Source organism: Calypte anna, chromosome 3 (genome assembly GCF_003957555.1).
Source record: "Calypte anna isolate BGI_N300 chromosome 3, bCalAnn1_v1.p, whole genome shotgun sequence".
In the NCBI taxonomy this organism is placed as follows: Eukaryota; Metazoa; Chordata; class Aves; order Apodiformes; family Trochilidae; genus Calypte; species Calypte anna.
In genome coordinates this window covers 8662307-8690206 of record NC_044246.1, presented here as the reverse complement: position 1 = coordinate 8690206, position 27900 = coordinate 8662307, and the positions used below count along the sequence as shown (strand labels likewise).

Sequence of the window (27900 nt, the reverse complement as noted above, 5' to 3'; positions counted from 1 at the left end):
ATACACCTTTATAAACTCTGTCATCGCAGAAGCATCACTCCGTCCTCTTTCATCCATTCGTTGAAACTTCAGAGTTTGTCTTGTGCACTCTTAGTACAGCATTATGCTTTCTCCTTGAGAGCATGTCCAAAGTACCCTCCATAGCCTCCTGCTGACTCTTTCTTAAACACCTTTGTTGCGGTGTACAAAAAGCTTGGAAATTGTCAGGTTGTTGGGATATTACCTTAAGTACCTATCAAACTAACCGGAATTGTCTGATTTGGTTCTTTATGCCTCCTCCGTTGTCATTCCTTACTGTGCTCTTTGAGGACAAGGTCCATGCTGACAGGGCTGTCTTTGTTGTTTGATTTTATATCATACCCAGCACAGCAACATCCTGGATCACTGAGAAGATTAAGATGGTTATAATATTAACTAAGTTATAGTTACTTAGCACAGAGACTTTCCATGGTGCCTATTCTTGAGAGGGGTGAGGTTAGAAGGGGGTAACAGAAGTGCCAAATGATATTTTAATCCCTTTGGAACTCACTATTTTGATTTCATGATGAAAAAAAACAGGTTGCTTTTTTTTTTTTTTTTTTTTTTTTTTTTGCCAGAAAAGAAAGAAAACCACAAAAAACCAACCACATTGCAAACAAAAGATGCTCTTAGATGCTCTGACAGGACATTTGGCTGCCTCACAAATACAATGTGTATTTTGGCAAAGTTAGGAGCTTTGGCTTAAGAAGATCTATGTTTGGAATAACAGGGTATGTTGCAAGTCAACATTCAGGTATCTTGGCAGAGATATATGCATAACCTGGCATGATGCCTTTCTGCACTGTGCCTAGCTGTAGCAAGTGCTAAAGTCCCTTGTGAACAATATATGAATCTCATTTTGGAAAAGAAAAAGAGGAGGAGGGAAGAAGGAGCCCAGATTTATTTTAACATTTAGTGGAGATATATATATATATGTATCTAATATTACCAAGATTCAAAACATTTCCATGAAGCATTCACTGTGAAAAATCTGTAACTTCTTGTTGCAAATGTCTTTATCACTTGGATTGGCTGATTTCCAGAGCATCAAGGCTAGGAATTGAGAGACTGAAATATAATCAGTGGTGATACATTTTAACCACATAAAACATTCTCTGCTTCCAAAGCCTCCGGTGTCTCTAGTAAGCAGTGCATCAGCAACAGCTCCCTGCTGCTGGACTCCGGAGACGGGGAAAATATTGGATCAGAATGGTAAGAAGCCCTTTACTTTTCACCAGATATAGATTACTACTTTAAAAAGAATGTTTAAGAGGTAGTGATGAAAGATTTCAGCATTTAACCCAAGAAAACAGCATATAAGATCCAGTAGCATTATTGATGTTTTGCTGGAAGAGATCAGCAAAGCAAGTTGGTGACAAATATCTTTGGCACTGAGTATGTTGAGCAGCTTATATAAAATCTTTTTTAAAGTGGAAAACAGTACTGACTAGAATTTGATGTAAAATTTATACCTGCCTACTTGTTTTAGTGCAGAAAGACAGCTGCATGTGCTTTTAAAATAATACTACGTTGATATATACTGAGACAGACTTTATACATATCAAGTATAAATAAATCTCTGGTTTTTGTTTGAAAAAGCAGTGTTGTTCAGTACATGCCTTTTGACTTCTAGGGAGCTATGAAGTTTCTATTTTTCTAGATTTTCAACCTTGGAAGACCTGTTAATCACATTGTGTTTCTCTTGAGTAATTGTTTGGGAAAAATAACCAGGGAAAACTTTTTGAGATATTTTATTATTTACAGCAATTTAGTGTAACCTAGATAGTAAAACAATAGAATAGAAAGAGAAACACATAAATACAAAATAAGAAATTATTTTAAATTTATATAAATGCTATTAGTAGTTTAAACAAAGCCTGAGGTTACATTAAAAATATTATTCTTCGCAGTTTTCTACATGTTAAGCAATTGGAGGGGCTCGATGCAAATCATGTGTTTAGTCCTGAGACTCATTGTCAAAATTGGGTTTTTTTGGTTTTGTTGTTATTTTTTTTTTAATTGAAATTTGCTTCAAGCCCAATATCCTGTCTGGCAACTCAACCATTCATTTTAAGTGCATATGAAGTAAAGGAATACATTGATTATGGAATTATAGTACATCAGGGTGAAAGGAAAACATTACTAAATAAGTCTGAGGAGTACTGAAATGTGCTTACTTGACAGCCCAGCGGATGTGTGGGAAATTAGTCTCTTTGTCATTCAAATGGAAGAGGAGATTTTAAAAAGACCAACTACGTGAGTTTGAAAAGTGTACAGCAGATGTGAAACTGTCTGATTTGGTATTTTCTATCTTGCTTGTTTATTTGTTGTTGCTCAGCTGTGTGAAAATTAGAATGCAAGAACTAAAACTATAACTGCATGATTTCTCATCTCCTCCCTTCCTAAGTGACTTCACTGAGTGTCAGAAAAAAAATTTTTAAAATACTGATTTATAGTAGAAAATGAGATTTACTACTTTGGCATAGATATTCCAGGTTATGACTGTAAACATGCTTTGGCATATTAAGGATTTTTGTTTTCTTTCTCAAAATGCACCACAGAATGCAAAAATCAATAACTGAATGGCAACCAGGCTCTCCCTGGAAATGTTTTTAGTGTAAATTTAGGCATGGTGGTAGTTGTTATTTTTATATCTATTAGTAATATATATTACTGATATGTGTTATTATTTATTAGTAGTAGTATTAATTGTTATTATTAAATACATTATTTATTAGTACTTTCTTGACAAAAATGCCCAATGTTGAGCATTCATTAACTGCTACTGTGGTAGTGTAGAGGCTTTAAGACACTGTTTCTTGTCAGAAAATTGTATGATCAATATTGTTCTGTATCTAAATTTTGGTACAGAACACTTTGGATACAGAAGATCTGGCTGCTTTTCCCTATTATAAATATAGGATTATTAATGATGAATGAGGTTATATATATTTCTGGTGTTTGATTCCATGGTTTCTATATAAGTTGAATGCAGTTATGCTTCAGTAACACCAAACTAGAGAAAACATTTCCTCTGGAAACATACTACTGACATATTGCCACATACTTAATCTTGATAAAGTTTAAGCCCAGGTGAACTTACATTGTGTCCTTCTTGATATGGATCAGTTAGGGAACAAGTGCAGGCAGTTCTCAAGGGATCTGCTTCATTGGATTTGGATTGCCTAGACAAGGGTCCTGCATATGTTTTTGAATGGGGGGGAAAAAAGCCATAATCTCCCCCTCCACTCCAAAAGATGAACACTTAGTAGTTATCAGCTACATAACTAATGGCACAGCTAAATACTAAATGTTCTTAAAGACATCAGAAATGCAAGCTGTCAAGTGCTTTAGGTACCAAAGCATAAACATTCAAAATGTTTCTTTCTGTTAAGTTTAAGGAACACAAGTAAAATGATAAATAATGTACCAGACATAATTAAAAAGTTGCATGAATGTTGCAGTGCTAAATTATAATAAAGGTTCATCTAGGATTAGTGCAAGAGATGCTGTTTACAGCAAAGTTTAAGTGTTTTTGGTGGAAAATTTCAAAAAGCCTACTCAACATTTGGATTCATGATTCATCCAAATGATTTAGGTTAAATACTCTTTTTTAATACTAGTGAGAAAACAAGAGTTTCATAATCTGACTGAAAATGAAATATTTTTTTAAAGGGGCATTTTATAAATTTGTAAGCAATGTAATTTATCTGTAATACAAAGTATATTTAGGGAAAGGAAAAAAAGCTTTTCAACCACTATTAGTTTGATTCAAGAATTAATAGTATTCTAAAGTCTTACTGTTTTATCTTGTTCCTTTGTCCTCCTGCCAATATTTTGGCAAAAAAATAATTTGTTCATTCAGAGTTGTCACTCTGGCTCTCATAATACTTCTGCTGAAAAAGTTATGAAGGATTTCGTCTGAAGAAATCTGATGCAGCACAGCTTTGGTGAAATCAGTCTTGTATTTTTGTTTAGAACTAATTTATATTGCCTATTTATATAACTTTTAGCAGAGTTAGGTTCAGGTGATGTGTGATGGGATACTTACCATACAAATAAGTCTGTGCACCATTCTAAAGTGAAATGCACAGTTGCATCCTCCATAAATATATAAAGAAAACCACTCTGACCCTGAGTTGAAATGTAATGCTGAAAGATATCTGGGTATATATAAGAGTTTATTCTTAATAAAATAAGCTTCTGCTTTGAAGTATCAGTATCCATGTTTATGTAGCCTGGATACTTTGAGAGAACAAAATATGACTGCAAGCAAGGTGTCTGCAAGGATTCCTAAACTAGAATAAAACCCCACCATTTTTAATTCTAAAAATTTTTAAGCCATTTTCCTTTTGATTCATTATCAATATACTTTGTAGATAAGGTTTTGCTCACTGAAATCCATTTTTTAAATTGTGCCATTACTAGGGGTAGTATAACTGCAAATGAGATGCTTGCAGGAAGCTATAAATTATTTGCTGCACTTTACATAATGTATTAGCATGTCAGCTGCATCTGTGGTCATAGCATGTTCAGTTACTTCATCCATGTCATATACAAATAAACTCTTAAAAAGGAGTGCTTTTAGCATTAGTCTGTCCTTCTGGCTTTTATTCTGTATTTTTACTGGGAAAATGAAGTCAGAGGAAAAGGTCAGTCTGGTATTTAGGTGTTATAATTGATGGGAGAAGCTTCCTAAAGGACAGAGCTAAAGTGAGAAGATGGTTGGATAATATATGTTTCTTCATCTGGTCAGTGTTCATATTGCAGCATTTGCAGTGTTTTGAAAAATCAAGATAAAATTTTCCTGTCCATATATCTTATGACTCTTGTAGCAACGTGATGTTTTGCTGAATATAATAGTTCTACTTCATGACCTTATTGAGAATATTTGACTTACCTTTTACATTGAAAAAGTTTTGGAGAAGATAAAAGGATATTGACAACTTTATAGCCTCTTGGAAGTGTGCAGATGTAAGAGGAGCTGGTTATGACATTGTGCCCATGTTTCCATGGATATGTTTCCATGTCTTGTATAAGGGGAGTGCACCAGTTAGAACTGTGGCTGAACAATGTGCAGTGGTGGGAGACACAGTGCATTTTTTCTCTGGAGTGATGATGGGAGGCTGCCCATACCTAAAGGAATTCTCTAGATCTTGCACTTGAGTTTTCGATCTACTGTAAGCCTGTTGTTAAGGACATTTTGTTTAAATACTTTTCCTGTTGTTGCTCTGTGACATAGGGATACAGCTGTATAGTCAGCCCTGTTCTATTATCTGATAATGAACTTGGAGGTGAGTGTTGTCAACTGCCCTGGAACTGTGCCAGAGGCTGCACTTCCCCTCTGCTCACCAAGATACACCTCAGATACATGACTGAAGATTTTGGCAAGTTCAGCAGAAAGTTGGCAATCTCTGGTTGACTTGAGAAGTAGATAAATTGTGTTGAAACCCAGAGCATTTCTGCCTCCATTGCGATAGTAGGATGATTTTCCTTAGCAGTCATGGCTTTCACTCAATAGTGCTTTTGGATAGCTCAAAGATGTTCTCAGGCCACGTGTTGCAGCCTCTTCTCCTTGGATCTGATGGGTTATGGCTTACATCACCTGACTTGTGTGCATCCTCCCTGTTAAAGGAGAAGAGGTAACTCATGTGTGTCAGGCTACTGTGCTGGAGGCTGCTGACATGTTCCCTCCTCTGGACATACACATCTCCAGTAAAAAGGAAAACTCTGTTTTGGTGGTATAATGGCTCTTTATTTGTCCAGTTGATGACTGAGACTGGATATTCATTTGGGGAAATAGCAAGAAGGAGAATGCAGAAGGACTACACTTCTGATTTAACTTTTTTCACCAATACTCTTAATAGTTTTTGTTGTCATACTTCCTGTTCAGAAAGGAAAAATCTGTGTTTTGGAAGAATATGTGCTTGATTTGGCCCAAACACAGAACATGAGCCCTAAGTTCTAGAGTAATCAGAGAGCTTATACTTGGCAGACCTCTTCCTCTTCTGTGTGAGAATGAAGGCTCATCTTTTGGCTAAAAATAGCCTACAAAATTTCTGTTTTTTTCTTTTCATTGGAGAGATGGGACTAATTTTAGAGAGTGCTGAACAATTTATTAATGAGAAGGTACTGTAACTCAATTAAACTTAGATTCTTTTCTGACTCTACTAGATTGGCTGTATACACTACTGTTAATTTTCCTACTTTTCTCTTACTAGGTTTGTCAAAAGTGATAGGCCTGTTAAACCTAAATCATTCTTCAGCTACAACACAGGTACAGAGAAAATGAGGTCAGTGTGAGGGGATGAATACAGTACACTAGGAATGCTATAGGAAGAATATATTAAGATTTTTGCTGGCATGTGCTTGCTGGAGAGGTCATAATTAAGTGATGCTTGTAGTCAGTTGCTTCATCTTTGTTGTGAATTATATTTCCTCTGTTGCTAAATTCTGGTGTGGTCCTGTAGCCAGTGAGTAATGGAGAATTTCCTCATCTCCAGCTGCATGTTATGTATAACTTCTGTTGCAAGGGCATCCAGGTATTCATCATCTAAAGCTAATTGCTCTGGTTGGGCTCCTAGGAAGTTGCAGGAAAGCCTGAAAGAATCTTTGGCTTAGTGATCCTGGTGAATTTGATGGGTTTGGAGTTAGCAGATAATTGCTTTATTGTGAAGTTTGGAGAAAGCAATCAGTCATAATTTTGTGTTAAAAGCTTGCTGGGAGGAAAAAAAATACTTGGAAACTATTATGGATGGATTGACAAGACATGCTTTAGGGTGACAGCATGTTATTCCTCTGATGCTGACAATAACAGATTATATAGTGTGTGCCATTCCTCAGCCCCTGGTTTGTTCTTTCCTTTGAAGAAGAAAAAGACCTCCAGAGGGTTAAGACTAACACCTTTTGCCAAATGTTTGTTTGGGTATTTTGCTTTGTATAGGGAGCAGCACTGCAATCAAATGGGGCACGTGCACGTCCTATTAAGTGCTTGGAAAAATTAAACAAATCAAAGTGTGTACCAGGATAAACATGAATCTTCCTACCTTATCAATTTTAGAACTCCTTGAAGTCATGGCAAGTGCAAACAATCTAACAGAAGAAATTATTTTTGATGCTATGCATCATAAGAGAGAACATGGAGTTTCTTAACTGTATTACATAAGGAAGTTTATAATACAAGACATCAAATTTCTATGACTTTGTGTTATGTCAACATCTGTAGTAATTTTTTCTATGTTAGCATATCATAAGTCCCTAAAATGCTGTGCCTCTTTCATAAACTGACTGAATGAAGCTGACTTCAATGTTGATTCGGGTCTATTTTTTAGTAAAGGGAAACATATTTCTAGAAGAATCTGAAAGGTGAAAAAAGATTAAAAACCTGCTAACTTTGATGTAGAATGACTTAATAGTGCTTGCAGTTGCAGCCTTATGGATTCTGTAGTGCAAGCTGAGGGAAGGTAGTGCATTTGCTGTGGATCATTTTATATGGTCCAAAACCTGTGAAATATTCTCTCTGATCTCTGTCAGTGGTGGTGGGGAAGCACATATAATATCTGCTTTTAGTCAGTGGTGGAGAGTAGGAGGATTTTTCAGGAACAATATAATTTAATGACTGTATGTAAAAGATACCTGCAAGATGCTGCTTGAGAAGGTACTTTATAGAAATAGATAATTATACAGAAGAAATTACTTCTTTGGAATAATAGTATGTTAGTAATTTAGCAGTGGTGAAAAGATTTTCCAAGTAGTTTGTTTCCTAGTTGGAACATAGTATTTTTTTCTAATAATCTTTGTGTCTTTGGAAGGGAATTTTAGATCAAAATGTTTTGTTGGGTGTATTACACTGGAGTTTTGTTACAGAATTGACACAGCCACCCTTGTAAATGCTTGTTTCAGAGCTTAAAATTTTTTTGCTCTTGCAGAACTATGGGGCCTATGAAAACTTACTGAATTCACAGCTTTTCCTGTGTTTTACTACAGTCTAAATTGTGTGCATGGTTGACACCATTGTGGATCACACCCATATTCCTTTAAAAGTATCCAGAAGCTGTGATATCAATTCACCTGCTGCTAAATACTATCCTATTTAGAAAGTAGTTAAGAAGTGACTCAGAGATCAGAAATGAAAACAGTCAGTTGCTTAGGGCTAAATTTTGCAAGTGCTTACTACTGGCTATGGTGTGTTGTGACTTTCTGGGGATTAATCACATCCCAAACAGACAAAAATAAAATAAAATCCAGTTCTCCCTTCCTCCTTCTCACTATTCCTGTTTTCTGCGAAAACAAAAAGTCTTAAGTCTTCAGTGGATTTTGTTTCAGGTGTCTGCCAACAAAGCTGTAAGTGGTGTGTTGGTTGCAAGAATGGACAGCTTAGATACACCTGGAAACTCTGGGTCAAAAATGCACTTTGTGCCCTAAGCTCTTAGTGTAGCCCAAAGCAACCTTGAACAGGAGGAGCTGGAGTCTCCCAAGGATGCTCTGTGCATTTGCCCTCAGCCAGGAGCTCTGACCCCAGAGCCACATCTGGTGCTCATGGCCCTGCCCCTGCCTCTGCCCACGCCTGGTGAACACTTTGCTTTGCTAAGAGGTTGCTGTGTAGCTCTTTGTTTCCAGGCCTGACTGAAGAGGTGCAGTAAAAAGTAATTGGTGAAAAGGAATTGTCACTGCAGTTTACTTTTTGGGGGAAGAGGAGGTTCATTGAAGCTATCTAATAACTTCCCTCAACTGTATTTTAGGAAACAAACCCCAGTGCAGTTCAAAACTGAAAAATGGGTATTACCCCTTTGTTGCCTGTTCTAAAGACAGGCTCTTCCCAGTTTGCTCTACTTCAAATTTTCCTACTGAGTAGGGATTAGGATCTTGCAACAGTCTGTCCTACACTGAGATATAGCTGGGGCTGAGCATTCTTGCCAGTTCTGCCTTAAATTTTGGTATTAAGTTTTTCACAAAAAACAAAGCAGAGAGTTTGACCCAGGCTGCATCTTGGCAATTGAGGTGAAGATGGTGCATTCAGTCACTGTTAATTTCAAAGAGAAATCCCAACAAGAACCATTAAGCTGAAACTCTGACAGATATGAGAGGTTTCATAAGCTAAGCCTATAAACTGCCTGACTTGGAATTAAAAAAAAAAGTAGCTGCTGATGGTTTTAATGGTCAAAGAGAGACCCACAGCTGAACTTGGCAAACTTGCAGATTCTAGATATGGATCTCCTATCTTTAGTTTACATAGGTTTCTTGTATTTTCAGTACTGGCATGATATTTTCTGCTGAGTCTCTGATCTAAATACACAAATATATAAATGTGTATTTATATTTTTTTTAAATCAAAAGCAAAATTTCTGAATGGACATTGTACTCTGCAGAAATGGATACAGGACACAGAAGACCATTCTTAGTTCAGGACTTTTGCTGTCTTTTAAGGCTTGACACTAGGCTGCAGTGAGAAGCAGATAATTTATTGTGTTATAAAAGCTGTTCCATCTTAAATTCTAAAATAGTTGTTTCCTGGAGGAGGCTTGGAATATAAACTGATGTACCTGACAGTTAATTAAAATTCAGTGTTGTTTGTTCTTGCTTAAATTAGTGAAGAAAGGCTTCTAGGAAACACCATGGAGAATAACATTCTGAAGATTTCAAATTATTTTGAAATATGACAATTTCCATGACTCAAGACCTTAAGGAGTTGAAACATAATTCAGATGCTTCTTTACCACCTGTCACTATTTTTTTTTTTGTGTGTGTGTTTTTAGAGCAAATATTTTCTCTCTAAATAAGTAAAAGGAGTGAACTGCACAGAGAAGCTCTTATTTCTTTTTTTACCCTGCAGGTTGTTTTCTGAATCCTATTTAATGAACTACATGCACATAGTACTTCTATTATAGTGTTGTAACCCATCTGGACAAATGCATTCCTAGTGGAAGTCCCGTTGTTTCATTAAGTTACTCCAGAAATTGGCTGGCACTGTTGTACAAACCAGAAAAAATCATTTGTTATAGGTTTTGTTTGTAATGTGAAATCAAGGATTAGCCAGTTAACGCACAATATTTTTCCCATATACATAGCATTTCATGCTCAGAAAGATGAAAAAAAAAAAAAGTTTAAAGACAATTAGGTTTCCAGATGTCTGATCCTTTGGCTTAGAAAAGTTCACAAGATATACCTGAAGTAAAAATAACTGAGATAGAGCAAAACATCTTTGATTGCCCATCTGCCAGGATGTGCATTTCATTTTCCATGTGGTAAATAAAATTCTGAAGTGATTCTTAAAATCATTGCTGCACAACTCGTTACAGAGATCTCATGCTAACACTTAAGGCAAAAAGACTGACAAAGCCTGCAGAGTGCCCATACTACATTTGCAAGGCAGGAAGTCCATCATAGAGAAGGTGAATAGTTCAGTGGTTTTATGCAGGATACTAACCACTTGTGTTTTATTTCCCTATTGCCCCTTTCAAGCAATGCAGATACCTACTGAGGAGGGGATGGAAAAGAGTTTTCCAAGCTTTCTTGTTGAGTTTGTGCCCTTAATTTTCCTTCTAAATCAGGCGATCTGATTTTAGGCTGTCCTTTCATGTTATGCACTCTATTACAGGGGACTGGATTCATATCTGTGTAGCCAGACATGTCTAGTCTTAAGGCTTAAATTTAGGATCTTACCTTCAGATTTTTAAAAGGTCACTTCTGATTAAGTTTGACAGGTTATGGGCCTGACATGTGGGCAGATCAAGCCCTTTCTATAACTTATACTGAGGTCACAGCTGGAAAAGAGGAATCTTACTGACTTATGTTCTCAAAACTGTTGGCTGACTATTGCATACTTCTCTAGAGGTGCAGTCAATCAAAACAGCTGCAGCTCAAAACCCCTGGAAGTTGTGCAGCTCTTAAATGCCTGAATGGAAATTTAAGAACCTAGTTTTAAGCAGGCATATTTTATAATTTGCCTTTGGTTACCCAGGAAACCAGTTAATTATTATGCATTTGCTCCAGCACTCTGCATGCAGCTTTTTTATTATATTTATTATAATTTTTCTTTTATTTTGTCTTAAGCTAGTGTTTGTAGAAAGGACTAACTTGACAGCTCTGGCAAATGAAATAGTCTGCCTGCCCACAGAGTATGTGCTTCCTAGACAGTGGCAGTCCAAACTTCCTTATGCTGTTTTTTCAGTGTGCCACAACTGTTCTTGGAAGGGGGGAAAAGAAGGGAAGGGTTGAAGGAGGAGACAAGGTTCTTGTACCATCAAATCTTTGCCACCAAAATGTGTAAGCTTTGTCAGGAAAAATTACCTGCGTTTTCCTTGCAGCATAAAAAACAGTGCAGCTAAAAACCAGATGAACTTAAACTCTGGAAATCTGTCCCCAGTCTGCAAACAATTGGCAAGATCACAACCTTGATTTTGCTGCTATGTTGCAGTTGGGACTGATGACAGATGGTTTTTCCTGCTCAGTGCTGAGGCAAAAGAAACTTTCAAAGAGTTTTTGTGCTGCAGCCTTCAGAAAAGTTCTGTAATCATATATGCAAATTAGAGGTAGAAGTGGGAAATCTGAGAATTTCCTCTAAAACATTAAATAAAATATTCTGTTGAGATAGATGTATAAGAGGAATCCTGATAGCTACAAATCACCCAGCATCCCTAGCAAAAGAATCCAGAAAGCAATGTTTTTTTGGCAAAAAATTGTGCAGTCTGAGTAATGTTGCTCAGCCTTCTGCTGTGCAGGCTCATCCTTTTACTCTGACAAGTACTATCACTTGTAATAAATCAGTTCCTGGAGCTTGCTTTAAAACTGAGAGTTTTGAACTCGTGGGGTGGAAGATGTTGTCTACTGCTGGGGAGAGTTTTGCATCCTTGATTTGGCAAAGAATCTGTGATTTGGCTCGTAAAAGGCAAGAGTATTGCTAAGCATAAATGAAATGAACTTATGTTAGGAGTGTGAGAGCACAAAAGAAAACACTAGAATTCACTCTTTGGTTGTGAAAGTCACTCAGAGGACTCTTGTTCTTTGAATACTGTTTTGAACTACCAAAGAATTTTTCACAGCCTTCTCTATAAGGTTACACTTTTGAGTCAGTTACTTCAGTTCTGAGAAAGAGCTGTAATTTCTACTGGTTTTCCTCCTGTTGACTGTATAGTACAAAGGTGTTTATATTACTGATGCTCTAAACTTATGAAATTTTTAGCATCTAAATTCACGACGCAGTGATGCTTTTAATATTATTCTAAGATATTATTGGTGCATTAATATAGACTTTGTGGTATTAGCATTGATCTCATAGATGTTGCATCTTCTTTAAATGAAGACAAGGAACAGTGTATAGGAGAAAATGGAAAATATCTCATTTGTTGTCTGAATTAGAATATATTCTTCCTACCTGAAGAATCAATATTTTAGAAGCCAGTCATACAGAAAGGAGTTCCATGGTGGATTTGGATTTGTAGGTATAAGGAATGCAGATTTATTATGGAGATGTTAGAAGGTATTTATAAAGAGTGAGATCCTGCTTCATAACACTGTAAAAATATTTCTCTTTTGAGACCCAGTGGACCTTATTTTGATGGTGCCAAGTGATTTTTTTTTAATATGTATTTTTTAAAATTTTGTTTTTTCTTTCTGTTTGTTTCTGCTTCAGTTTTTACATAGGTAGTTTTGTGTTCCTAGAATCATGTCCTGGTAAGCAGAGTCTTCACATAATTGATGTAGATCATGTCTTTTTACTGCTGAGTGGTTTGTCTACTGCAAAAACTCTTCCACCCCTGCCCCCTGAATAGGGAAGAAGGGAACTAAATTTAGAGCATGAGCTGCCAAATCTGCCACCAAATTGCAGAAGTGACCAGTTTCTTGTTTACTTTTTGAGACTGGCAAAAGAAGTAGCCAGGAATTTCCCAGATGCAGTGGATTTTTTTCTTATCTGTGTGGGTCAACCACAGACATATTTAGCCTAACTATAAGATGGTGAGAATGGTCATCTTCCCCATGTAATTTTTTAGTTGCTAATTCTGTTCAGTAGTAGCCTTTCTCAGCTTACAGCCTTGTCAAGTCTCCAGGGGAACTAGCAGAATTTTTTCATTCACCTTTTTGATATCAATATACTTAATTTTGTGCCAGTTCCATTAAAGTTCATGAATCGTGCTTCACTCACTGACACGGAGTCTGTTTCTGCTCTATTTACTAAGAGTCATAGAAATCTTTCATAATTTTACCAACTCAGGAAGCTTGAAATCTATTTTTTTTTTTAATTTTTTTTAAATTTTTTTTTTGGTGGCAATGACTATCTCTACCTTTTGTTATAAGTCTATTCAACACAAGCTAAACCCAACTTATTAAAATCTTTGTTAAAGGCAAAACAGAGAATTCTGAGGACTAAACTTCTGAGCTGGCTGTGAGGTACTGCCAGGATTAATTTATCTTCCATTGTTATTTGGGAAAGAGGAGCAGCCCATATAACAAAGTACAGAGCACCACTGTGTATGCAGTGATGAAGACTCATTTACATTGCTGCTTGGCTTTATATAAAATACATACATAGAAAAAACCATCAACCCACAGATATAAGTGCTGATCTTACACCAGACAAGCAGTACTTATAAAAATAAAGTTAATTCTTAAAAAGCCAGTCAAAATCAAATTACTCTCTCCATGAATCTAGTCCACTTGCCACCTGGCAGCTGTGCTTTGGTGAAGAATATGTGGTGGTGTGTGGGGCTGGGGAGCTCCCAGATCTCATATGATAATAAAGAAAAATTGCCTCTAAAGGCTAGGATTAATATGGTCCTAGAAGGGCTTAGAATATTAGCATTACTTTTTTGATAGATTGAACTGGATGCTGTTTGCATCCAATTAGATGGTGATAATACTAAGTTATCTTTCAACATTGAAGTGAGTTTTCTGAATTCATGTTGCTGTTGTTTCTATGTAGCTATTGTTGTTGTTTTTATTGAAGTCATTAATTTTAATAAACCCAAGCAATGCAAGTAGGTTATTACTGTCATAAATTCACATACAAATGGCCTTACTTTTTTAAAGGTCTGTGTAAAGGAGAGTCTCAGTCTCCCTCCTCTTCCTACTCCACAAATGAAGCTTACTGAACATTTTTCAAGTAATACATCTGTTTTGTAAAGGTGACTAAATAAAGCTGACAGATGAATGTCAATGTTCACTCTACAGTGATACGCAAAAAGAAACCTTGAAAAAGTCCTTCAGAACAGATACTCCAGTGAAAGTCTCCTGGATGCTGAGAGTTCAGGCTCATAAAAAGCTTGACAGCACACTCTGAAATTATGGTAAATGCAAGGTACTTCAATGAAACATGTAGTTTATTTTGAGCTAAGTGTATAAAAATAGTGTGTCTTTGTTGTTTCTTAAATGGAATAGTTACGGTATCAGATTGTATGATCAGTCTTCACTTAAAATATTAAGTGTGTTTACATACCATCGTTCATAAGTGACAGCTCTGGGTCCCTAAATAGAAGCTGCTGAGACCCCTCTGTCACAGGTGACAGCCCCAGTGTAATGCAGTAATCTCCTTGTATCTACCAGGTGGACCTTTAAAAATTGTGATTGGTGAGGCTGTACTTTGATGTAGATTTTTAGGGGACAACAGCTGCAATAAATTTCTTTCCTCCTTCTCCAAGAAGGTGTTTGTCTCACTATAGATGAATGCACCTTTGCATGGTGAGCACTGTTGTCCTGAGTGCTGTGTGGACCAGAGGCTCCCCTGGGAAACTGTGTTTGGTAGGAGCAGGAGCTCCCAGTGGTGGATGTCAGTGGAGGGCCTGGTGGCCAGGGACTGTCTCAGCACCCCAGCCAGGGAGAGAGGAACCCTTGATGCCAGACATTGGACTCAGGTGGCCCTGGCTCAGCAGGGTCTGTGTCAGGGCAGGATTGTGGGGAGCTGGAGGTCAGCCCTGCTGCAGCATCACTGAGGCAGGAGCCAATGGCCCTGGGAGCTGACCTATCATTCTGGGCAGGTAAGGAGAGGCACAGGGCCAGGACCTGTAAGGCCAGTTGGTGCCCTTGAGACCCTGCTCTCACCTGTGCTCTGTGGGTATTTTGTTAGTGCTGTGTGTGTTATCTATTATGTCCCTTGAAGCCATTGGACTCAAAAGAAAATACAAGTGGTGAATATTCATTATTGCTGTGTTTTCTTAAAATATAATAGTAATGTTGAGCAGGCAGTGTGTCTTGCAACAGTGATGCCCTGAAATATAGTCCTAGAGTGTTTAGCCAGTGTTCTTCTCCAGGAAAGGTGTACCAAGAACACAACAGCAGCTGTATTGTTCAGACTGAACACCCATCCAGCCTGCTGGGAGCCTGGCAATGAGGGAAGCAAACAGACATGATCATTGTAATCTCCGGTTACTGGTGTTGGCATCTGTCTTGTCTAGCTCCCAGGGCTTTTCTTCATTCATGAAGAAAATTCAAAGAAATCAGTTTTCAAATCTAAGTAAGCTTTTATCAACTATGTTGTCCCATGGCAAGGGATTCTACAGCTTAGCAGTGCCTTGAGTGGAAGAATACCTTTTTCTGTTCTTATTGAACTTGCCAACATGATTTGTTACCTTCTAATATTTTTATTAGAAGAGACAGTGAATAACTGTTTCATAGTCATGTTTTCCAGGCTGATTATAAACTTATAGTTCAGTCACATCCCTCTCTGTCTGATCCTTTTCCAAACTGAAAGCTACCTGTCCATTAATTTATTTATTTATTTATACAGAAACATTCTACACTTTAGTTCTTCTTTTTACCTTTACATACCTCTTCCACTTGTTCTGTGATCTTTTGAAATGAGTGGACTGGACCTGCATGCAGCTTTCAGGTGGTGGTTAAAAAAAATGTGTAAAAATACATAATGCAATGAAATTTTCTTTGATGTTCTGTTCCCTTTCTTGTCAGTTTGACTCTGACTTCCAGATGGTAAGTTAATGTTTCCTTAAGGTCACGTACTATAGCTCTGATTTTTCTTACAAATGGTAACACTCAGTTTAAAACTGATTTTGAGGCAAATAAAGTTAGAAATGTCACATGCACTGTTGTATGCAGCTTTAAAATTTTATGGTACCACCCACTCACTCAGCAACAGGGGGATGTTAGTACCAGTTCTTGTCTTTGCTGCCTTCATTAATGATCTGTGACCAACTTTGTGTCATCATCTGATTGCCCACTAGGAAAAAAAATTGTCATGTAACTAAGAATATGAACAATTAAAACATTAATAATGCTTATACATTAATAATGCTTATTCATTGCTAGTGTTGGGGGAGGAAATCTTAACTTTAATAAATTGCTACTCTATTAAACTCTTCAGTGATGCATTGATGTGATTTTACAGATTATTTCTGATCTTTTATTAAAGATGAGAAATATAGAAAAGGGTTTAGCTCAGTATCACTTTTTCAATGTTTAGCTTAGTGGTGCCCTTGTTAGCTTACAATCTTCAAAACTCCCTGAATTAAAAACCACTCTTATAAAAATCCTTAAATCTACATGCATTTTTTTATAGAGAGATTAAGAACAGAAATTATAAAGGTTGGTGCTAGGAAGCTAAAGTGAAAGAGGGGATTCCTCTGTGGTCCTGGTGTGAAAAGTCTCTATACTTTCTGTGTGTATTTGCAATTTTAGGTTTATCTAAAATAGTAGTTAAAAGTGTTTAAATGTACCTGGTGGTTTAAGAAGACTCTTACTACAGAGGTAGGACCCAGTGTGGCATTCAAAGAGGATGTAACTCTCTGTACCTTCATAAGGAGAGACAGAAAAATATTTCAGATAGAAAAAATTCAGCAGGTAGTGTTTGAATACTGGGCTGGCATTTTAGTATGAGATGTCAGAGGTGCATAGAATTTTATATGGTATTATAGGTGTAAAAAGCCACAATAAGAGCCATAGTAAGCTGTTTGCCTTTGTCTTATCCTGCACCTCCAAAGCTGCAGAAGGCAAAGGCCAGGCCTGGGAGAAGGAAAATAAACCCACTGCAGGAGAAGAGCAGGTTCAAGACCATCTTGAGAACCTGAAAATGAACAAGTTCATGGGACCTGATGAGATCCATTCCTGAGAGAACTGGTAGAGGAAATTGCAAAGTTACTTTTCATCATATTTGGGAGTTCTTGGTAGTCTTGTGAAATGCCCACCGACTTAAAAAGGGGAAACATAACCCCTGTTTTCAAAAACAGAAAAAGAAAGAGCCAGGAAACTACAGGACAATCAGTCTCACCTCTGTGCCCAGCACGATCATGGAACAGATCCTCCTGCAGGCTCTGCTGAGGCACATGGAAAACATGGAGGTGGTTGATGGCAACCAGCATGGCTCCACCAAGGGCAAATTGTGCCTGAAAAATCTCATGGACTTATACAACGGAGTCACAGTGCTGGTGGACAAAGGGAGAGCAAATGATATCATAGAATCTTAGAATTGGCTGGGTTGGAAGGGACCGCAGAGATCATCGAGTCCAACCCTTGAACCATCATCTACCTGGACTTGAGCAAAGCTTTCAACACTGTTCCACATGATGGAACACTCAGTGGAAAAGGAATTGGCTGGATTTTTGCACTCAAAGCTGTGGTCAACAGCTCAATGTCCAAATGGAGACAAGTGGCAAGGGGCATTTCTCAGGGGTCAGTACTGGGACTGGTGCTGTTTAACATCTTTGTCAGTGACACAGACAGTAGAATTGAGTGCACTCTCATCAGGTTTGGTGACAACACGAAGCTTTGTGGTGTGGTCAATAAGCTGGAGGAAAAGGAGGCCATCCAGAGGCATCTTGACAGGTTTGAGAGGAGGGCCTGTGCAAACTGCATGAAATCCAACAAGGACAAGTGCAAGGTCCTGCAAAGGGGTCTGGGCAATCCCAAGCAGAAATACAGGTTGAATGGGTTTAGAACTGCACTGAGGAGAAGGACCCGGGAGTGCTGGTTGTTGGAAAGCTCAATATGAGCTTGCAATGTGCACTTGCAGCCCAGAAAACCAACTGTATCCTGGGCCACATCAAAAGAAGAATGGTCAAACAGGTCAAGGGAGGTGATTCTCCCCATCTCCTCTGTTCTCATGAGACCCCCAGCTTATTACTGGGGTACTGTGTTAAGTTCTGGAGCCCCAACAAAGGAAGGACAAGGAGCTGTAGGAGGAAAGCTAAAGGAAGGCCACAAAGATAACCGGAGGGACCCCAGATGTGGGGTCATTTAGCCTGTAGGAGGCTCTAGGGGGACCAGAGAGTGGCATTTCAGTACCTGAGCGAGCCTACAAGAAAGCCAGGGAAGGATTTTTGTAAAAAGCATTTAGCAACAGGACATGAGCAACATGACTTTAAAGTGGAAGAGGGTAGATTTAGGTTGGACGTTAGGAAGAAGTTCTTCACTATGATGAATGGCATAGGCTGCCCAAGGAGGTTTGGGTACCTCATATCTGGAAGTGTAGTGAAATGAGGCAACCAGGTGCCACTAATTGCCAGGCAGTGGGCATGAGCTTGTGTTAAGCCCACCTGTGCCTGATTAGGGTGGGCCCCCACTGCGCATGAGCAGGATTAGGGGGCCAATAAAAGATGAGGCCTGAGACACAAGCTCAGCTCAGTCCTGAGGTAGCCAGCAGAGAGGTCAGTCGCTCTTGGAGCAACAGCACCGATCCAGGTGAGTCAACCCTGAGGGCTATAGGCTTAGAGCACTACTCGTGAGTCTCTGCTGGAACACCTGGTTGGACCTTGAAGCACCGTTCCCTAAAAGAGGTTTGTCTTGTTACATGGAAGTGCTCAGTGACAGGTTGGATAGGGTCTTGATCAACCTGCTATAGCAGGAAGTGTCCCTGTCCATGCAGGGGGGTTGGAACTAGGTGATCTTTAAGAAACCTTCCAACCTCAATCCATTCTATAGTTCTACTTGCTACGGTCAGGGGCTGTGGGTTGGACAAGCTGAAATTATTGAAAGTTTCTGGCCACATACTGAAAATTAACATGATCTAAAATGTAGATGTAAATTCCTTCTTTTGATGCTCCTGATTTTGGCAGCCTCTCATATTCACAGGGGACTTTGATGTTGTTTTCTGTGACACTCCTGACAGCAGTCAAAAGATTTTTGTAGAACATACTGAAGCCTCCCTAGCTTTTTGAGAGAAGGTTTTGGGACTTTACAAAGTCTAAGTGAATTTTTGTTCTCTAGTGCAAAGATGTCTTTTCAAAGATGAGACAGTAAACTTGCTGAAATTGAGAATGGGTGAATGAGAGCAATAAAGTAAAATTCTTACAAAAGAGAAACCAAAATATGCTGCCTCTTTTATGAAAAGATTAATTTTTTATTCCTTGGGTATACCAGATTCTTAGATGATAAAGAGAAAACAAGATAAAAGGAATTTCAGCGTAGCTTCCTTATGGAAGGGGTCTCTGAATACAAGGGTAGGACTTTCTTTTTCATTTTATGCTCTCTGCTCCAATATTAAGGTCACAGAGGGTAAGCACAATTACTGAAATTGCTTTGATGTTGGTGGAGCATTCACCCTGGATGGTGTTATGGATGCAAATATGACTCCAGGGCTTTTCCTAGATTTGCCTGTGAGCCAATGTATCATTTTTAGTGCAATCCAGCATCAAATATCAGGATTAATAGTGTTTTCATATTTCTAAAAGGAGTCCTTTAAATTTCTCTGTCTTAGCACTCTGGTAAACTCCAACTTTAGTCTTCTTTTTCTGTCCTCCTTCATCCCATAGCTCTGCCTCATTCTAGTCCACCAGGCTCTCTTCCATCAGAGAAGCTGAAAAGTGCTGTTTGGCTCCTGGTATACTACATTAACAGAACCACAATGCTGATGTTTCTGGTTGTTTGTGTTGGAGAAATACATAAAGATTTTAAGGAATTAATATTAGCATCCCTGGCTGTTACAGGCAGCCCACAATCTATCAACTCATTTTAATCACCTTGCACAGTATGCCAAGACTGTTGTTGAGAAAAGTGGCATTAAACAATTTATGCCATCTCATTATCCTCAGTTGACTTTAAAAGGCCATCATCTAGTGAGCATTAATTTTGATGGCACTGGTGTTTCCCTGTAGCCCTTTAGAATGATGGGACAAGGCTATTCCCTTCCCATCTTCTACCTACATATTAGGTACCCTCCTGGCAGGAGCTTCATGGCAGCTCAGCTAAAGGATGGCAGCATAGAGGCTGGAGAGAAGAGGAGATAAGCCTTGTTTTTCAAAAAGGATACCATCTAAAACATTAGTTTCAACATTTTAAACAACTCTTAGATCACATAGTGTTCTGCCCTGTGCTTATTTTTTTTTTTCCCCCAACCTCACATAATTCCTTTTCTCTCAAACCTGCTGTAGATTTAATTTCAGTCAAGGAGTCTGTCTGGGTATTATCTTTCAGCTTTCTACAGGAAGAGTTGTGATTGTCTAGCAGGGAACAAAGCACTGGAAAATTCTTGCATTGAGCCAAAAAACTTGAGATGCTTTTTGTCAAATGGTCATTTACAGTCTCTGTGACTGTGCAGAGATGAATTGCCAAAGTTGCCATCTACAAAGTAATTTGCACAACTACAAAACATCAGAAAGGGAATATATTAATTTCTGCTGATACAGCAAATAAACCCACTGTCCTTGGAAGGATATCTGGATAAGTGCAATCTTGAGTTTATAAAATGCTAAGTAATTTCCTTCAGCTTGGTCCATCATGACTTAGATGAAAACTAGTAACTTTTTCCCTCGTTTTTAGAAATTTACTTTCTGTGCTTCTCAGGAAAAACTATTAAGCTCTATAATAATTTTTTGTAAAGTATCTCAGTTTATTAGAAAATTATTAGTATGTTGTTGAGATAGAAAGCTCAGTTAGCTTCCAGCACACCCTTTGGGGTTTTTTTACGTGAGGACAAATCTGAAAGCCATGGAAGAAAGAGAAAAATCAGAATGTGAAGCAAAATTGTGATAAGAGGAACAAAATCTAGAACTGTTGCCTGTTGTGGAAGGGCCTTGAAGGAAGGGCTCAGGAGAAAGGGACAAAGGAAATTATGAATCTGTCAAAAATTCTCAACAACAAAGGCAAATCAAAATTCCATCTCTTCTTAGTGATAAGCAATAGGGTAATATGAGACTATTTAATGAGGTGCCAGATGCTCTGAATCATCTACTACATTTTGACCAAGGCTTCTATATTCAAAGTATAAATCAAGTTTATGAATTTACACCACATCTAATGTATGGGTAGTGTTTCTTTATTTAGTGTAATCTCAAAATGAAATCAAGAGATTTGTCTAGCAGAGAACCATGAGAAATGCATGAGCAATCAAGTTGCTACCTGGCTGTACATTCTGAACACAGCAAAATGAATGTGGTAGGTTATAGCTGCAGTTTTATGTCCTTGGCAAAATCTGAATTTGAGCTCAGTGAAGGAGATGAGTCTTGGCTTAGACATACATCTGATTATGCCTTTAGGTCCATAGGGAACTGGAGTCTTCTGAGCCAGACAGCATGAACTGAAGAAAGGGCAAAATTTTTAAATAATGAACTGCATATTTCCCTGAAAAATGTGGTTTTAAACGAGTAACTTTTTAGTGCTTCTAGTGCAATTTAACAACCCCTTGAAAAGAGAAAGGTTACAGTTTTGTATTTGAAAGAAATTTATCATGTATTTTATTCAAAGTGGATTTTTGGATTTTGCAATATAATTATATATACTTTTGGAAAATTGAGTTAAGCCTTGTTCCTTTTAAAAACAGTGGCAAAATTGCTGTTGTACACAGCACCTTGGTCAAAACCAACAGCAAATTCAATATGAGAGACAGGTGGAAAGTAGAGAAAGGCAGGAGCAGATGGGAAAATGGAGAACATGAGAAACACCAGAGAAATCATGGCTTGTATTTTGTCTTAAATCTGCACTGGGACTGTGCTAGCAATAGCAAGCTTGGTGGCTCTGCAGTGGCTAAGGACAGAATTTCAGTGCAATCCTGTCTCCACTCACTCCCTACTGAACACTGTCAAGTGGGACTCTTGGTAAGCTCACTGCAAGACATTTGCCCTTTTTTAGTGATTTAATATCTTGGTGTGTTTGTGGACATTTATGTCTGTAATGCATGCATATGCACATCTTTAGCTCAGTGCTGCTACAAAATGTTCTCCTTTACTATATATTAAGAAGAAATATTTCAAACACCTCTGCTGTACATTTGGACATCTAGATTTGAGTGGGATCTGTGCATCTTCCCTGTATCTCCCCACCATAGGAAAAGGTAACTTTGACTTAAATTTTGACCTTGTCTGTGAAATTTTATAGGGTGTAGTCCAGACAGAACATATTAACTGTAGCTAACCCACTGCAATATGTTAAATATTACTCTTAGCTTGACTTTTATTGTACCTGCAATTTGTTGTTAAATAGGTATGGTTTTCTATTACAGCTCTTGAGGTCTGGCAGTGTTGCAGTGACCCAAAAAATTCAGAAACTACTATTCTGTTCTTTGGATATACAATGGCATTTACCCATGAGTAAGTTTTGTAGAGCATACATGTATCTATGTGCATATTTCTTACAAATGCCAGCAAAGATACCTATTAATTTTCTTGGCTACCATTAATTCATTACATGTTAATTAACAATTTTTATTATTATTATTATTAAATTTGTGGAGTAATTCTTTCAGTAAAAGTTTTTGTGGAAATCTCTTAACAGATTAATATGGGGATAAATATCTTCAATTAAAAATAATCTATGTGGGCATGAAGATTGAGTTTCAATCAGGTGGTAGTGTGAGCCTTACACAGACTTTTGTGTAGCTTTTGCAGGAAGTCTGTCTCATTCTGGTATTGTATGTTGTCTTAGAAATAATAAAAATGGTTTGGTTTGAATGTGCTCCAAATACCAATACACATTTAATTAATTTTCTTTGTAAATAGCTAGGAAACTAAGAAAAGCAAACCTGATGACATTAGGCTTATATTTCCTATACAGAGGGACTCTAAGAACTGAGAACCACTGCTGTCTCAGCATGTACAGGGACTCATGGTGACACAGTGAAATCTGGAAACATTTTCACCTTTTGTTATTGGACTTTGTCATTTGTAAGCAGTATCCACATAACTTGCATAAAATCATGCTTGATAGAGTGTTATACATCCAGAAAGCAAACGTGTACCTAATTTTAATTGAATTTCATTTATAATTTTACCAGAACACAGATAAATACTGTATTGGTTTTTATTAATGTGAAATTCACTTCAGCCTTCAGTGGGACATACAAAATTATTTAGACTGTAATCTTGTATTCATAAGTGCAGGTGCATGTGTTCTACAGCTGTTGCTTTCAGGAGAAAACTTAAAATGCAAATTTATATGACAGTGTGAAATCTACTTATCTCAAGTAACTTCCAGAATGCTAGAAGTAAGTAGCATTTTGCTGCTTTCTGATAAATGACCAAAGAAGAACCTGATTGTATGAAAATTCCTGTGACAGATAAAATGTGGATGTCTGTGTGAATTTTACAGAAGTAACAAAATGACTACTTTTTGGAGAAAGAGCTTCTAATGAATTTAATGACTTTTTGTTATTTTTAGGCTGGGCATGTGACACTAATTCTGAGACTGAGATTTTTCCAGATAAATCTCTGTAACTTTATAAGGTTTTGCTCTTTTGGGGCCTTGATGTTCAACTGAAAACAAGCTGTGCTTTATTTGCAGTTTAGAAAAGGCCTTGGGTGGTACTGTGAGCACAAACCTGTGTGCAAAGAAATTTTCCTCAGTTGTTAGTCAGCCATGAGGGACTTTTATTCCAAATAATTTTCCTTCAAAGAGACTGTTCCCAATGAAGTTTGCTCCTGAAAAGAAAAAGGGGGGGTGGGGGGAAAGGCTCCCCCAAAAATACTCTGGACTTCACAGCAGGATGAAAGGTGATAATGTTTACTGACATTCATTGGCATTCAGTTTCTCTTTCTTGGAACATTCTCTGATACATCATCACTTCTGTTGGTGAGGTGCAATACACCTCCTCTCTCTGGAACATTGAAGCATCAGTGATGACATGAACCTCACTATGCCAGGTCATTGTGTGGCTATTTTGTATTCAGGGCTTATCTTCATCTCTCAGGTTTTTTTTTACTTATTGGGATTATCTTGGTACAGAAATGAGAATAGGATGTCAGAACTTCACAGTAGCTTCTTTCCATGTTTTATTTTGCAGCATGATTAAAATTCTAAATTAGGAGTGAATAAAAAAATCTGTGGTGATTAACTAATTAAAACAGCAATAAAACTAGACACAAACTTAGGCCAGAATACCAGATAGTTTGCTTGGCAACAGGCATGTACCTGTATGGATTGATATATATTTTTGTTAACCATACCTGTCATATATCTATATCTATATCTATATCTATATCTATATCTATATCTATATCTATATCTATATCTATATCTATATCCATATCTATATCCATATATGTAAATCATCTATCTATATCTATCATTTACATATCTATATCTATATTATCTATATATCTATATCATCTATATTTATATTTCTATATATATATTCGATATAATAGGAAACAGTCTTAAAGATTGAGTATTAAACTGTGATTGTGGGGTTAAGAGTATGTGTATAAATATTTATATTCACATCCATACATCTTTTTCCTTCTCAGTACCTTCTAAATGGACTGATTGACTTAAGCAATATGTAATTGACAGGTAGAGATCTATAAGAGATTTTCAAGTCAGGTTTCATGCAAACTGCTGATGGGGTCAGGGCAAGAGCAGATGTTCTGTCACTTAGTAAAATGAAGTATTTTGTATAACTGGGCTCTGTTTTATCTGGCTTTTCAGTGACTGAAGTCCAAAGAACAATCAAAGAACAGGAAATGCAGGAAACCAAGTTAACTTTCTGAATGCTTGTACAGTCAGTTATGATGTTGATAGGTTTTTCTGATGCATAATATTGTAGAAATTATCATTTTCATAGACTTGCAGAATCATAGAATGGTTTGGGTTGGAAGGGACCTTAGAGATCATCCAGTTTCAATTCTCCTGTGTGGGCTGGGACCCCTTCCTCTGACCAGGTTGCTCAGAGCCCCATCCAGCCTCGCCTTGAACATTTCCAGGCACTGAGCTTCTGCTTCTTTCATTTAAAAATAAAACAGAAAACCCTAAACCCCTCTACACACAAAACAAAACCCAGAAGAACTGCAATGTGCCTCTTGGTCAGAGAAAAGGGCACAAAGCAGAGCCCCTGAGGCTTCCTCCAAGGAGGGTTCCCTGCCTTGAAGGGATGCATATGAAAGGGGCTCTTGTAGCCTGGCTTTATTCAGATTGGAGTTTTGCAAGCAGGATAGGGGATGGTGCTGCACTTGGTGACATCTCACCCTCATGTCCACTGTTCACCATTAAAAATGTAATTTGAAATCATAGACAACTGTCAGATTTCAAGGAGGGAGGTTTTTGTATATTTCTCCTTTTTTGCAGAAATTTAGGGATCTTGACACAAAGGATGTCTCCAAGGTATTTAGCAGGGAAGGAATTATCTGGGCCAATTTTATTTTTTTTTCCAGAAATGATATTAGGGATCAGGTTTGTGTAAACCATTTTGTGTTGCCAAAGCCAGAGTCAATACAGAATTCACATCTTGTAACTTAGATATTTTCCAGGCAGTAAAGCAATTATCCATCAAGCAGAACTACTTAAAGTATAGAAATGTAAAAGTTATAAATAGTCATTTAATTAAAATACAGAATTTTATAGGATAAAAAATATAACCAAGTTACCTCTCAAGTCTGTCATAAAAAAGCAAGCATAGACACCTAAACACAATAATTAACTCATTTACATTTATAGGTCTGATTAGCTGTGGATCATCTCAACTTCTCTTTATTTTCCTTTATCTCTCTTTTAAGTGGACTATAATTCCTATTGTGAATGTCACATTGGTTGTGTTCTCTGTGACAATGGAATTAACTTGCTTGGATGAATGGCAAATCTATTATTTCAACATGTACTCACAGTGTAACTCGATTTTCAGAATGAGTAAAAAATAAATGATTCTTATATGAGAATTACATTTCATGACCTTGAGTCAATTTATAATAGAGTTAATCAAACTTTTTCCTTAACTATGTCTCATCAGAATGAGTAAAAGCAAACTCTTGGAAAATATAATTTGAAATCTTAATTTGGTTTTTATTCTTCATGAAAGGGAAACTGGCAATTTATGATTCATCTAATGAACTACGTTAGAACCTTTGGGTTCAGTTCCACCACCTAGTTTTTGATTGCTTTAAGGGGATTTAATGTGATTTTGCTGTGATTGATGGGATATGCACTCTTAGCCTCTCCCAATTGCAGGATGAAAAGCTTAAACCTCAGTGGAAAAAGTCTGAGGTAACTTATTTTGCCTTGTTAATCTGGTAAAGAAAAACACAATCCAGGTAGAATGAGAAGTTTCTTCTGGAGAACTGCACTTTAGCTGCTCAAATGTGTGTCTAACAGCCTCTCTGATGTCATTTTTGTGCCAATAGGTACAGGGTTTTTTTGATTTTTGCTTGCTTTTGCTTGCTTTTGCTTCTGCTAGCTATGGTAAGACTCCTTACCTCGATGGCCCATATATGAAGAGGTGCAAAGATACAATGGGATATAGAAATCCTATTTAGAGTGGGTTTTAATAATGAGGTATTAATAGTATTCTGCATTGATCGTCCAGGCCAAGTTCAGATTGTTCAAGACTTCTTCTTTTTTTTTCTTTCTTGTTTTCTTTTTTTTTTTCTTTGCAGAAGATGCTGGATTTGAGCAGACTTACAGGGTAGACAGCATCTTTTTTTGGCATTTTCAAACCATAATACTACCCCACCTTATGCTGAAGACTGAGTCAATATATTGTGTTGATCAGTTAGGGTTCAATTTTGGGAGAATGTCACATAAACACTTGAATGTATTCAGGCATTCCACTCCATCTCTTGTGCCAATTCTGGTAAACAAAATGCATTAGAAATTAGTTGGTCATGTGCTGGAAGCCCCTTTTTTTTTCCTTATAATGCTCATATTCTGACTTGTTAACAGCTTTCTGTAGCGTCACCCTTTGTGCAGAGGAGGTTCAGATTAAGTAACTCCTAAAGCCTTGGGTTTCTTCCAAAGTAGTTTATTAGTTTTCTATTTATAGTAACCAGTCTGCCCTGTGTTACATGCCTGACCTGTTGGATCAAAGCTGTGTTTGGAGAGCAGTGGAACCAACGCTGTGTTTGGAGAGCGGTGGAACCAACGCAGCTGCTTCCCTGCAGGAACAGGCTCAGGGCCCACAGCTCCTCTTTGTACCACTGAGCTGCCTCTTGCTGGAGAGAAAAACTTTGGTTCATCTTACCCTCAGTAGGAACACTGATTTGGGTCTTTCTGAGCCAAGTCTACTTAAATTGTGGATTTTGTGAAATGTCTGAGATAAATATATTTCCATAAATCTTTCTTTCAAATACAGATTAAGAAGTGACTGGGCAATTAAAGAATATTGCTAGAATTAGCTAATGATTCTCTACTTTCTGTGGGTGACCATACGACTAAATATTTATTTTTTATTTTTTTCTTTAAACTGTCTCCCTCCAGTCATGAAAAGTGGATGCAATATGCTAACTTGATTGAATTAGAGGATAAGGATTATTTTGCCTCGTGCAGTACATGCATTACTATGTTGGGATGTAGAGATATAAGTCAACACAACAGTGTAACAGCATTAATTCTTGTCCAGGTTGTAGTCAGCTATAATGTGTGGGTCTTTCTGTGGAAAAAGCAAAGTGAGAGTGTAGCAAATGTATTCTACTGCTCAGACCCATAGTATGTCTAAACCTGTGCTGTGAGTGTAACAGTGGCAGCAGCACGTCCCCCAGCATCTCTAGGAGAGGGCACATCCCTGCCTGTTTTCTGTAGTATCTACTC

At 37.5% G+C, this 27900-nt stretch overlaps 1 protein-coding gene across 1 annotated transcript in view; it reads left to right on the top strand.

The window, feature by feature from the left end:
* Window positions 1-27900, top strand: part of PLD5 (phospholipase D family member 5) — a 147406-nt gene that overhangs the window by 29774 nt on the left and 89732 nt on the right. The window contains 2 exon segments of the mRNA XM_030447941.1: window positions 1146-1199; window positions 1201-1230. Of these exon segments, the coding sequence (XP_030303801.1) occupies window positions 1146-1199; window positions 1201-1230 (84 nt within the window).